Genomic DNA, 12,201 nt, shown 5'->3' on the forward strand with positions numbered 1-12,201 from the left:
TTGATTAATTTATATAAATATTAATATTGAGTCCTTTTATTAAATTAATCAATTTTTTTAGAAATAAAGGCAGACTATGTGGTCATGTTCGTCTTCCAAAAAATTGAAAAGAAATAAGAACTTCTGTTAATCTTTCAGATTTATATAAGTGAATTTCGGTAAGAAGTATATATCGTAAAAATTTTCTGAAACAATGACAATGTCATGAACTTTTTTTTTTTTTAAATCAAGATGTATTTTGATCAGTACATGCATCGAATGAAAAACAAATATTTGACTCTAGAAAATCTATTTACATTTTTATATTTTTTACCATTTTAAATATCCACATTATACCATGTAATTTTTACATTTTAATTTACCAATAAATTCTCAAGCATTTTTTTTTCAGTTTACCATGAGTATTTTCAAATTAGTGAATTAAGGCGGAAGTATCCTACTTTGAAAATTTATTCCGAAAATGATAAGGTATGATAATGTCAGTTTTTGGTTTTATTGAATTTTTATTTGTTGCGTGATATGTTATTTTACTTTATAGTTTTGTTTATTTAATTGATATTTTGATTATTTTTGTTGTATGTTTATTGTCATCATTTGTGTGTAGCAAAACTGTGTAAAATAGTGCATCACAAAATTACAACCTCACTTCCTTTCTTAGGGTCTTTTTAGATCAATTCTTCAAATTAAAAGATATCCTAAATTATTATTTAAAGGAGAAAGTGATGAAAATGTTCATCTGCTAATTATTTCAGACAAACCAGAAAATACTTTTTGAATTGTTTGTGTAAACTTTTAGGCGTTATCTAATTTCCAGTATGGCAGCAAGTTCCCTTGATATTTAATTTTTAAATACTTTCATCTTGAAGCTTCCATAATTTTCAAAATAATTCACTTATTGCTAAAATTAAAGTTTTGATAAAGACATTGATATGGTTTATTTAATATTTTTAAATGAAAACGAAATCATTTAGTAAAGAGCATAATTTTTTTTAGTAAAATGCATAAACTTTTAAAAAAAGTATAGCAGTGAATGTTTAAATAGTATAGCAGAGAATATAATATAGTATAAGAGAATTATAAGATACTTCCATTGAAACTGTTTTACTTTTTGCTTAAATTTGATAGATCATATTATATAAAAGTTTTTTTTTAAAATTAAATTTCCAATTCTTTAACATAAAATTATTTTTATNATACCCTAATATAATACATAGTTTTTCTTCATTTCCAAAATACTTGATTATACATTCACATACTTTATGATGTCTGGCTTTTAAAGCAAAGCCCAGCGATATAACACATTTTCAGTCTTTAATTGTTCGTTTAATTAAAGAAAAATCTTTTATGGATTATGGCGTACATAAACCTTGTAAAATAGGTTTTAATAATAGGTTTTTTAGAAATACAACAGATCCTTTATTATCTGAATTGATGTGTACCAAGAATAATTTGGATACTAAAAAACTCCACTAAAGCGAAAAGTGTAAATAAAATAAATCATGTATTGTGAAATGTATATTTTAACATACATAAGAGTTATATTAATAAACCATCTGCATTTTATGTAAAAATTTTATTTTTTTATTAACAATGAATGACAAAAACAATTAACTATTTTTTATATATATATATAAACATTTCTTTTCATTGGGAAAGTTAGTGAATTTTTTATTTGTAACATTGTGCTGCTGTTTATTTATTCTAATGCAAACTAATAAAAAAAAATTAAAGTGGTAAACAAGTGCTTGATTTCATAATTTTTTTTTAGATAATTGTTGAAAAGTGTACTAAGGAAAATAATGAATTTGTTTTAAATTATGAAGCTGAGAAAGAAAAGTAAGTAAATAGTTCTTATTTAAACAAAAATGTCTTCAATTCAGTTATTATTTTGGTTCTGACCATAAAACATTTTTTTAGTCTCATAGAACATTATATTGGCTTTTCTAAAGTCTTGAAGCATTTAAAGTCATATAATAAAGTAAGTTAATTAAATTAATAATAAAATTAAATTTTAATTACTACATTATTATTTAGTATGAAATATAGATATTTTTTGTTATAGGATTGTTTGTGTGATAATATTGATTCCTCATTTACATGAAATTTACTTGTTTGGCTTTAAGAATATCTTTTTTAAAAAGCTTGTCAGAAAAAACTTAGCTTAGTTAATTGTCATCGTTTTAAGTATCATTATAATCTTAAGTATTATTGTTTTTTGAAGTTGGTTTGTTATCATTGTTTGTAGTTGCTTGAGAGAATCCTTTTGTTAGGTGTAGATATATTTGAGAATCAGTTGCTAAACATGTATTTTCATTAAATAACAACTTGTTTAAACTGTTAATAAATAATAATAATAATATTTTTTACCTGCAGCAAGCCATAACTTGTTTGAAACTATGGGATTAGATGTAAAAAAATACAACACTTAACATTTCATTTATTACATAAGTCCTACATATATTAGATATTTTTATATAATCACAAAACAAGCTGTTGTTTGTTAAATTGTATGTTTTCCCTTTATTTAGTCATATCTCAAAACATAATCTGATTGTCAAACTGAAGCGTTTTTTTTAATATTTAAATAAACAGAAGAACTTAAAATGGCACTGAAAATATTTAAAGATAGGTACTCAGCACTAAAAAAAAAGGGGGGGGGGGAACTGAAATATTTCTGGTAAAATTTTATTTTTTCTGTTGATTAAATACCAGTTTTAAAAAAAAGATTTGTAGTAAATGTTTTTCTTAAATGCAATATTTGTACTTATTATTCATTTCTTTTGAAAGAATATATATTTCTTTTTTTTAACAAACCTTTTTTTTAAAATTTAGCCTATGATTGGGCATAATCTTCTTATGGATTTATTACTCCTCTTTCACAATTTCTACAAGCCTCTTCCAAGTAAGTCCTAAATAACTTTATTTTCACAGATTTTAATTGATTTTTTTAAAGTATTTTTAGTTATGCATTTTCTTCTAAATTTTTAATTGATTTTTTTCTAAATTTTTAATTGATTTTCTTAAATTTTTTTTCTTGTATTAAAAACAGGATTCAATGAATTACCTAATATATTTTTCAAAATCAAAAATTCTTTGAGTTCAGGCAGCATTTATGAATTCTCCAGGGAAATAATTTGTTTAAATAAATAATTGTCTAAAAGAAGGAATTTGCAAATCGCAATTTTTTATCAAGATTTAATAATTTATGAATGTCAAAGAAATAAAATGATTATTTAAACTACTTAAGCTATTTGTTTGTGAAAATAATAATTTTGCTTTTTGTATGCTTAAAAATGTGTTAAAACATTTAAACTGTTGAATTATTGTTTTGTTCTTTGCAAAATATTTGTTTGGGCATTTGTGCTTTATAATATATATTTTGAACCTAACAAGTAATTTTCTCTCTGTTTTTAATGAACATTAAAATAAATTGATTGCATTTTTTTTATCTTAGCTAAATTATTTTTTTCATTGATATTGTTCTTATTTCGTAATAAATAATATTTTATGTGCATATGATTGTATTTCCTCTATTTGTTATTAAAATCACAATATTGTGTATTGTACTCTGGTGTTCAATATTAAAAGAAATTTTATATTTCATTTATTATCTCCAGAACTATTTGGCAGATTTTAATAAAATTTGGTTTCAGTATAGGTTAATTAATTAAAAAATAATAACCATTCAACAGTTATAATGGACGCATATGATCATGCATAACACTCATCAGAATTGGACGTTATCCAAAAGTGGTTATAGAATTGAATTTGAAAAATGGTTAAATATGCAACATGGCCCCCTCGTACACATATATGGGCCTCATGCTGTAATTTTATACTAGAAATAAAGCAGCTTATGAGTTCCTGTGGCATTTTGTCCCATTCGTTCAGTAGCACCGTTTTTAGACACTGGATTGTTCTCGGAGGGAGGTTGCGTGTTGCAATTGCCCTCCCCACAGCATCTTAAGCATAGTCTATAAGGTCGAGGTCTGGAGATCTGGTTGTCTAATCCAACCAGGAAATATCTCCCTTTTCCTGAAAATGGTTGACCAGAAATGCTCTGTGTGGTTTTGCATTCTCATCCATTAAAATGAAATTTGGGCCCTATTCACCCATATAAAGGCAAATATAGGGCTTCAAAACCTCAGCCATAAGCCTCACACCAGTCACAAAAGTCAAAGACATGGGATCCCTGGTTCAGTCCATATAAAAGTGCGTCTAGAGTTAGTAATCAGGCTGAAGTGGAGCTCATCCTTGAAGGAACATTTGACTTTTGATCCTTTCTCCAATTTATATGATCTCTGCACTGTACTAAATGAATTCTTCTGTTAGCAGTAGTCAGCGGGATGTAAACAGCCGTTTCTCATGAAGCTTTCTGGAAATAGTCAGGCTTTAAATTCGGCTTCCTGTGGCTTGATAGTGGTCACAAGAGGAACTGAGTAGCTGTAGCATTCTTGATACAATTCATATTAGTTGACAAATACCGGCCATTGTGGCTTGTGGTCGACCTTGGTCAGGTTTTCTCTTTATAGATCCAGAATCCTGAAATTATTTCCATAATTTGCACAAATCGCTGGGCATTAAATTGAATTCTCTACCAATCTGGACATCTTACTGTTCTGCTTCAAATCTCCTCACTATTCTCCACCTCATTCCATCATTTAAATGTTAGTGGTTACTTTTTGTTGTTTGAAATTAAATCAAAAGAGTCAGTTAAGATTTTTACTTAAAACTCCAAGAAATTTAGCAAAATGTGAGAGGGCACAAAATGCAAACTTCACCATGAGCACTTATAAAGTCTATTCCTTTTCTTGCTCCGCCCACACGTTTGTATGCATTTACATATTCCACACTCAAGATTTACATCCTTGTTTCAAATTTTTTCAGAAAATGCAGCAAATTCAATGCATATTCTCTTAATTTTTAACAGTGTATAATTTTGATCTGTTGAAGTTAAATCTTCTATTTATTAGATGCCTTTTACTTAACTCTATACGCGCTGTTTTTGATGAATATCCTTAATAAATATATGATTAATTTTAGATACTTATAAGGAATTCAAGCAAGAATTGCATGGTTTGTTTCCTTTGATTTTTGACACAAGACATATTTGGTTGCATGTAAAAAAGGTATGTTTGGAAATTTTTTGTTAGAAACTTACTAATTTGATGTATTATTTAGATTTTACTCTTTTATTAATTATTGTTCTGTTTTCAGTTCTACAAGTTTAAAGAAATTTCAACACAATCTGGTTTATTTGACTTATTCGAGATGTTCAAAAAGTGAGTTTACAACCCTCTAAAATTTCACTTATTCATTTGCTTTGTTTCTGTTGGGTAAAAATGTTTTTTAATAATACTCCATTATCTAGTACATTGTGATGCACACTTACATGGTTTTAATGATATTACTGTGATTACGAAAACTTTTAGGAGGATTTTTTAGTTTCTTAAAGTATTGTGAGGCAGCCATTACCTTTTTAAAGGTAACTTGTTGATCTGCAAGAAGTGGTGCTTGGTTATGAATATAATTAAAAATAGTATTTTCCCTCTTTTATTAAAAAACCATGAATTGAAAGTCAAAATGATTGATAATGATGCAATATTCGTAAGTAGAATTTGCATTTTGTTTTAACTGTTCTTAAATTCTTGTCAACACATTTTCTAATCCCATTTTGAAGTGAATGTATTTAAACCTTTTTCTGTATTTACTTTTGTTTTGTTTTTCATCAAGTTAATTGCAAACCGAAATGTGTTTAATAATATTAAATATTCATTAGAAAAGATAACTTTCCATTTAAAAAACATAATTGAATATCTTAAAAACTAAAAGCAAGTTTGTGTTTATTCCTTATTTAATTTGTTAACGATTAAATCAGCTTCTAGAAAATATTGCTTCATAAGATAAGAAATAAGAGAAGTTTATTAAAAAATTTTAATTTTGGTACAAATCAGTAATTAACACTCATATTATATTTGATAATATTGATTTCATAGAATACTGGTTTTAAAGCAAATTAAATTTTGCTTAGTGTTTATTTTCTTTAGGTACATAAATGGTACAAGACCCTGAGATGCCTCAGCAATTTTTTTGATTTTTGTTGCTCCAAATTTAATTTGTGACACTATTTCATTTGATTGCATTTAACTTCTGATAACTTTTGTGTTTGACACAGCATGTAGCTGTTTCTGTATAATTGTATTTTAACACTAGTGTCAAGCAATCAATCAATATCAGATTTTTGATTATATTAATGTTCAACTTCCTAGCTTTGTAATACTAAACTCAAGCCAGAAAATAAAGAGCTCCAGAATCAAATATTCAGCTCCCCTTTCTAGAAAACTTTCTGAAAATTAATCATAATTTAGAATAATTATAATGTGTTAGATAAATTATGTGAAGATGAGAAACACGAAAACTTTCAGCGGTTGGTCCAAAAATTAGGTGAATCTAACGCATGATCTTTCTATCATAGAATATTTTTTTTAGTATTGTACAGAAAGCAGTATGCAAATTGACCGACCATTGTCGGGATTCAAACCTGGATGGCTTCAGGGTCTCTCCTCTGTACAATCCCGTCTTTCTTACTGTCTCTTTTCTACTTACTAAATTATGTTTTATTAAAAAGTCATATTTCTTTATCATTTTATGTTGTGAAATAATTTGCATGTTCTTATTACTTGTGTATTTTTGTTATAAGGATGAAATTTGCATAAAATGTTTTTGTTTTTTATAACTTTATTCGTTTTCTATTTTATTTTAGGCCTAACGACAGTTTATCAACGCTGTTTTCGCCAGATGTTAAACACACTAACTCTGATAAATATCGTAAGTGGTTTTCATTATTTTATATTGGTGGAGTTTTATGCATATCCTTTGTGATGATTTTTGAAAGTTTTAGTTAATTATTTTAACTTATATTTTTATAAATACATGCTTATCGTAAAAAATTTTCTATTTAAATGATTGAAAACATTCTTGTGAGCAGTCCTGGCAAAAATGGTTAAGTCACTTTTCTTGATTATATTGTCAATATTGAGTTAGACTAAAAATCTGTAGTAATCAAAACCAGTAATATTACTTAGTAGCCACCCTGTAAAATAAAAAAAGTGAGCAAAGTACAAAATAATGCAAATTTTGATCCACAAAGATTTGTCTGTCTTTAAATTAAATTACATATTATGTATTCTTTTATTATATTTATTTTTTGATACATAATTCTAAGTACTTTCATTGTATATATTTATGCTCAATTTATTTTTTATTTTAGTATCTGAGAAATTTCCCCATGAATCTGGTTATGATTCTTACGTGACAGGATGGGGTATGTATCTGCTTTGTATCCTAATTCAATTCTTTAAAATATCCAAATAAATTAAAACTCTTTATTTATTAGTTACTAATTATTTTTTTAGAATTTGAACAAAAAATGCTCCTTACTTCCCGAATTTCTTTTTGATGTAGTGCTATTTTTAATAAAAAGAGTAAATTATAAAAAATTGTTTTTTTGCAGTAATTCTTATTCAGCAATTCACAGTATAATGTTTTTAAAGTTACATATTAATTATGAGTGACTTGTTTTTCAATTAATTAATCAATTTTTAGCAATTAAGTGATTTATACATTATAATTAGAGGAATTAGTATAATTCTTCTTAACTGTTAAATGAATCAATGTGATTCATTTTTAAATGTACCTTTGTAGTATTTACAATATTGTACGCTTAATTAATAATTTCCAAAACTCCAAAAATGATGTCTTATTTTTTTTAAAAAAATATGAAAATCTCTTTTTATTTCTGTAATATTTTTATCACGTGAAAGATTGAATGTTTCTCTAATTTTCTAAGCAATTGCTAAATTGACAATTTCATTTTTGTAGGTGCTTTGGCAATTTTTACACTCATAGTAATTGCAATTCCTTGCCACGTCTATGAGAGAATGATGTTTAAAGTTATAAAATTGCAAGACATTCATAAATTTTTAAATTTTTCAAAAATGCATAAATGGTTAAAAAATCTGAAATTTGGTATTTTTAAACATTTTTCTAGTTCTACCATACCAACTAATGAACCAGAAATAAGTTAGGTACAATCATTGGTAGATTTAGAGTAGAATCACTCTAATGTGTTGTAATGTTTCTTAATTTTAGTAGCTGTTTTTTTTTTTAAAATTTAAATATTGTACTACTTAAGTGTTCATTTATTAATTTAGAAATTCATTCTAGTTATCATATTATCTTTTTTTTTTATTAAAAAAAGGTTATTTATTCATTTTCTTAAGTATTAAGCGAGAAAATATGGTTTTATTTCATTAGATATTTGCACTCATTTTTATTTTCTCTTTCTTTTCTTTTTAGTGTTCCTTAAAATTTGTCATGCTCTAGCATTAAACAAAATTTCAAAGTAAGTATAAAACATGTTAATTTTTTAAATAGGGTCATTTTATTTGTCTAAAGAGAAACATAAATATTGATGAATAATTTTTCTTTTTTTCAGCCCTGTATTTGTTCGACCTCAAACTTTTAAGCAACATTTAAAAGCTGTATACCCATTCCAGAACAAAATTAATATTGCTAGATCAAAAATCAGATATATTGTAAGTTTATTTATTTATTATTATTTTTTTTTTACAGTTTGTTATTATAAATTAATGTGCCTAATATACTATTCAATGTATAATAAACCAACACTTTTCCTTTTTCAAACAATTAAATGAAAGATTATTTTCAATAGAGTAAGCCTGCGGTTTCCAACCTTCTTAGGTAAATGGAGCCTAATTTCTTTTTAAAAATTTGAGCCGAACTGACTAGGTACTAAATATACAAGTAAAAAATATTACAATTAGACGCATATTGTATATTTATGACAAATATATATATATACAGTGAACTCTCGCTACTACGATATCCGATACAACAATAACTCCCTCTATTACAATAATGTTACGTGATCTGCACGAACTTGCATATGAATTAATGTTATCCACCTCTTAATGTTGCGATATTCTCTGAAGCAATAAACCTCTGTAAAACGTTTTCTTTCTAATTTCAACCTTATTCCCTCCATTTATTATTGGTTTTCAAATAATGTAAAAAATCTTATTTTATCATATTTTGTCATTTTTTTTCTGACAAGAGAAGACTCAGTGCTGATTATCAGGGGTCTGTCCAGGCCGAATTTACTACCGTTTAGCGGTACCTTCACAAATTCAACTTTAGGAAAAACGGTAGTTTCACAAATTCAATTTTAGGAAAAACGGTAGCTTCACAAAATACTTTTTCTTAAAATTTCATTTTTGCATCCCTTAAGAAACGATAAATCCATATTTTTGTGTTGATTTTTTAATATAATTTTTAATTTTTCACAAATTATGTCTAAATTTTCACAAAATAGGTACCTCTCAGAAAAACCTAGACAGACCCCTGATTATGTACTTGTCTTATTTCTTTTCACCACAGTGAATAGCTTTTGTATTCAGATTTCAACACCCCATCCTTGTTGTACATAGACCCCCCCCCCAAGACCTTCCATTCTTAGAATTGCCTATTACCTATCTGATTGCGAATTTAACTATAATTACCACTTTGCAAATTCAATTTTTTAAAAATAAATAAATAGATTTATAGTTAATACGGTAGCGTATCTACCACTACAAAATTACAACTACAATTCACTAGTATATAAGACATTTTAACTCGACTCTATGCCGGGGTACCTTTTCCTTTTCATAGATGACGGTTGACATGGTCTGTAACTCCGCTCCCCACATTGGTGGCCTTCGGACGTGATGTGAACACACCTACCTCGGCAGTAACGCCCACTTCGATATGAACACGCCTACCTAGACAGTAACGCCTACTTCGATGGATGATCCACATTGAACAGTTGACTTGCTACTTGTGACTGCGGCATTATCCACCTCCTCTCACTGTTGCTACTCAGTCTCGTCTCGATCACGCACAACGTCGGCTTGCATACTTGTGATTACTCGACTGCTAACGGCAACAGAGGAGCGACTACGACCGTGAAGTTAATACACCTCTCACATTCAGCACTCAAAAAATACGGTGATCTTAATACAGCTCTCCCGGCTTCTCACAAAACAGCAATGAATCAACTAGTGGTATTCGTTCATCGAATTCTATCACAGATATAATTCTAGTGGGGGAGTACTGTAGCGTATCTACCACTACAAAATTACAACTACAATTCACTAGTATATAAGACATGTTAACTCGACTCTATGCCGGGGTACCTTTTCATAGATGACGGTTGACATGGTCTGTAACTCCGCTCCCCACAATACGTATATAACATTAAAATCTAAAAATTTTTTTTATTGTGTCCCCAAAGTATGTAGACCCTTGATTTAATAATATATCCCTCTACAACAATATATATACTAAGTCCCCAAAATATTGTTGTAGCGAGGTTTTACTGTATATACAGTTAAACCTCGATTAAGCAGGCATTCTTGAGCCCGAAAAAAATTGTTGGTTTTTAAGAGTTGTCCATTATGGGGTAGGATACACTAATTACAAAGACCTATGCCATAAATTGTTTTTAGAATAAATGCAATGATATAAAAATAATTAAATAATCTATAATAGCTGTTTACATTGACATTTATTTAAACTTAAAGAAATTATAATATTTAACGTAAAAAAAGAGAAAATTTATAATTCTGCTACATGCCTTTGTTATACATTTATCCAGTTGAAAAGAAAGATATAATAGAAGTTTGTTTTAAGCTGTTCCAACTAACCATATCTTTATGATACATTTTTTAAATAGTTTTGTATTTTTGCACCAATTCCATCAGTTTTGAATAGGAAAAATTAGTCTTAGTTCCTCAATACAAGTTTGAGCATCATATAAAGTTTTCACTTTTGGTTTGTTTTCAGAAAGTAATTAAGTAACAGTTTCTTTATTTTCACTCTCGGCGTCATTATTTGCCACCATTTCAACAATTTTGCTCTTATTTGAATAATTCTTTTGTCATTCAATGTTTACAAAATCATTACCGTTGATAACAATTGTCCAATCACGTGAATCAAATTTGTTAATTCAGAAATGGGATCATCAGAATTTGTGTCATCTATGACATCTGCAAGGATATTGCTTTCTGATGTATCCTATTTGAAGCCTGCTTTAATGAAACAGTTTAAAATGGTTGAGCTTATTACCTTCCAGACTGCAATTATCCATAAAGAAGCTTTGAAAAATTAAATTTTTTTATTTAGCCCATCTAAGCTCGTAATCTAGTGTTTTCGAATTAGTTGCCAACAAAACACTCTGAAGTTTTTAAGAATACCTTGATCAAGTCGTTGGCAAACAGACATTACATTTGGAGGGAAAAAATACAATTTTTACATTTTTTAGATTAATGTTAGGATGAGATGCTGCATTATCAAGAAAAGGAAGAACCAGTCTCATCAGCATTTAAGATGTCTCCAGGTGCATAGTCCTTAAATAAGGATGGTAGCTTCTCAATCGTTCTTTAACCATGTCAGCATCCACAGAAGCAGACTCTCTGCTTATTGACTTAAAGGAAATGCCTCTTTCTTAACTTTTTTAACTATCCATTAGAAGCTTTAAAATCCTTTATCCCTAGTTTCTCAGCTATTTCTCTAGCTTTTTCCTGTAATGTTAGTCCTGATACTAAATATTTATTGCTTCTAATTTGAGAAAACCATTTAAGAACATATTTGCTGATTTTGAATCCAGGTCCATTTTCCAAATGCATTCCAATTTGGTACTTATTTCCATTTTTGTAAGAAAGTTTTATTCATCATTATCATCAAGATTCTTTTTACGCAAGTCTGGCGCATTTGAGTCTCATCACTCATCGCTTGCGGTCCAAAGCAGCCTCCCTAACCAAACTTCAGCTGGACCATCCAGGTGCAGAGAGGTTTAATTAGTTTTTCTTTATTTTTAATAACGTTTGAGAAAATAAATAGTAGCAATGAGTAAAATAATAAAAACATCTTTAGTACAATATATTATGCTTAAACTTTTGATTATATTGAAATTCTTGTTATCAGATTTTCACACTGTAACATATTTCATATTAATTATCTTACAACTTAGAAAAAAACATAATAAAAATTTAAAACTAGCTAAAAATTCTATCATGGGAGAAAAACATTTTGACACTTTCTCATTTTTTTATTTTTATGAAAATAACAAAAATAAAAGTT

At 27.7% G+C, this 12,201-nt stretch overlaps 1 protein-coding gene across 1 annotated transcript in view; it reads left to right on the forward strand.

The window, feature by feature from the left end:
• The window catches only part of LOC107437414 (pre-piRNA 3'-exonuclease trimmer), a 55,770-nt gene that overhangs the window by 12,328 nt on the left and 31,241 nt on the right, over positions 1-12,201 (forward strand). Inside the window, exons 10-19 of the mRNA XM_043043152.2 lie at positions 392-468; positions 1,769-1,836; positions 1,918-1,978; positions 2,833-2,902; positions 5,044-5,129; positions 5,218-5,282; positions 6,764-6,828; positions 7,271-7,324; positions 8,359-8,404; positions 8,498-8,597. Of these exons, the coding sequence (XP_042899086.1) occupies positions 392-468; positions 1,769-1,836; positions 1,918-1,978; positions 2,833-2,902; positions 5,044-5,129; positions 5,218-5,282; positions 6,764-6,828; positions 7,271-7,324; positions 8,359-8,404; positions 8,498-8,597 (692 nt within the window). The remainder of the gene's footprint in view (positions 1-391; positions 469-1,768; positions 1,837-1,917; positions 1,979-2,832; positions 2,903-5,043; positions 5,130-5,217; positions 5,283-6,763; positions 6,829-7,270; positions 7,325-8,358; positions 8,405-8,497; positions 8,598-12,201) is intronic.

The sequence above is a fragment of the Parasteatoda tepidariorum genome, chromosome 2 (assembly GCF_043381705.1).
Source record: "Parasteatoda tepidariorum isolate YZ-2023 chromosome 2, CAS_Ptep_4.0, whole genome shotgun sequence".
Taxonomy (NCBI): Eukaryota; Metazoa; Arthropoda; class Arachnida; order Araneae; family Theridiidae; genus Parasteatoda; species Parasteatoda tepidariorum.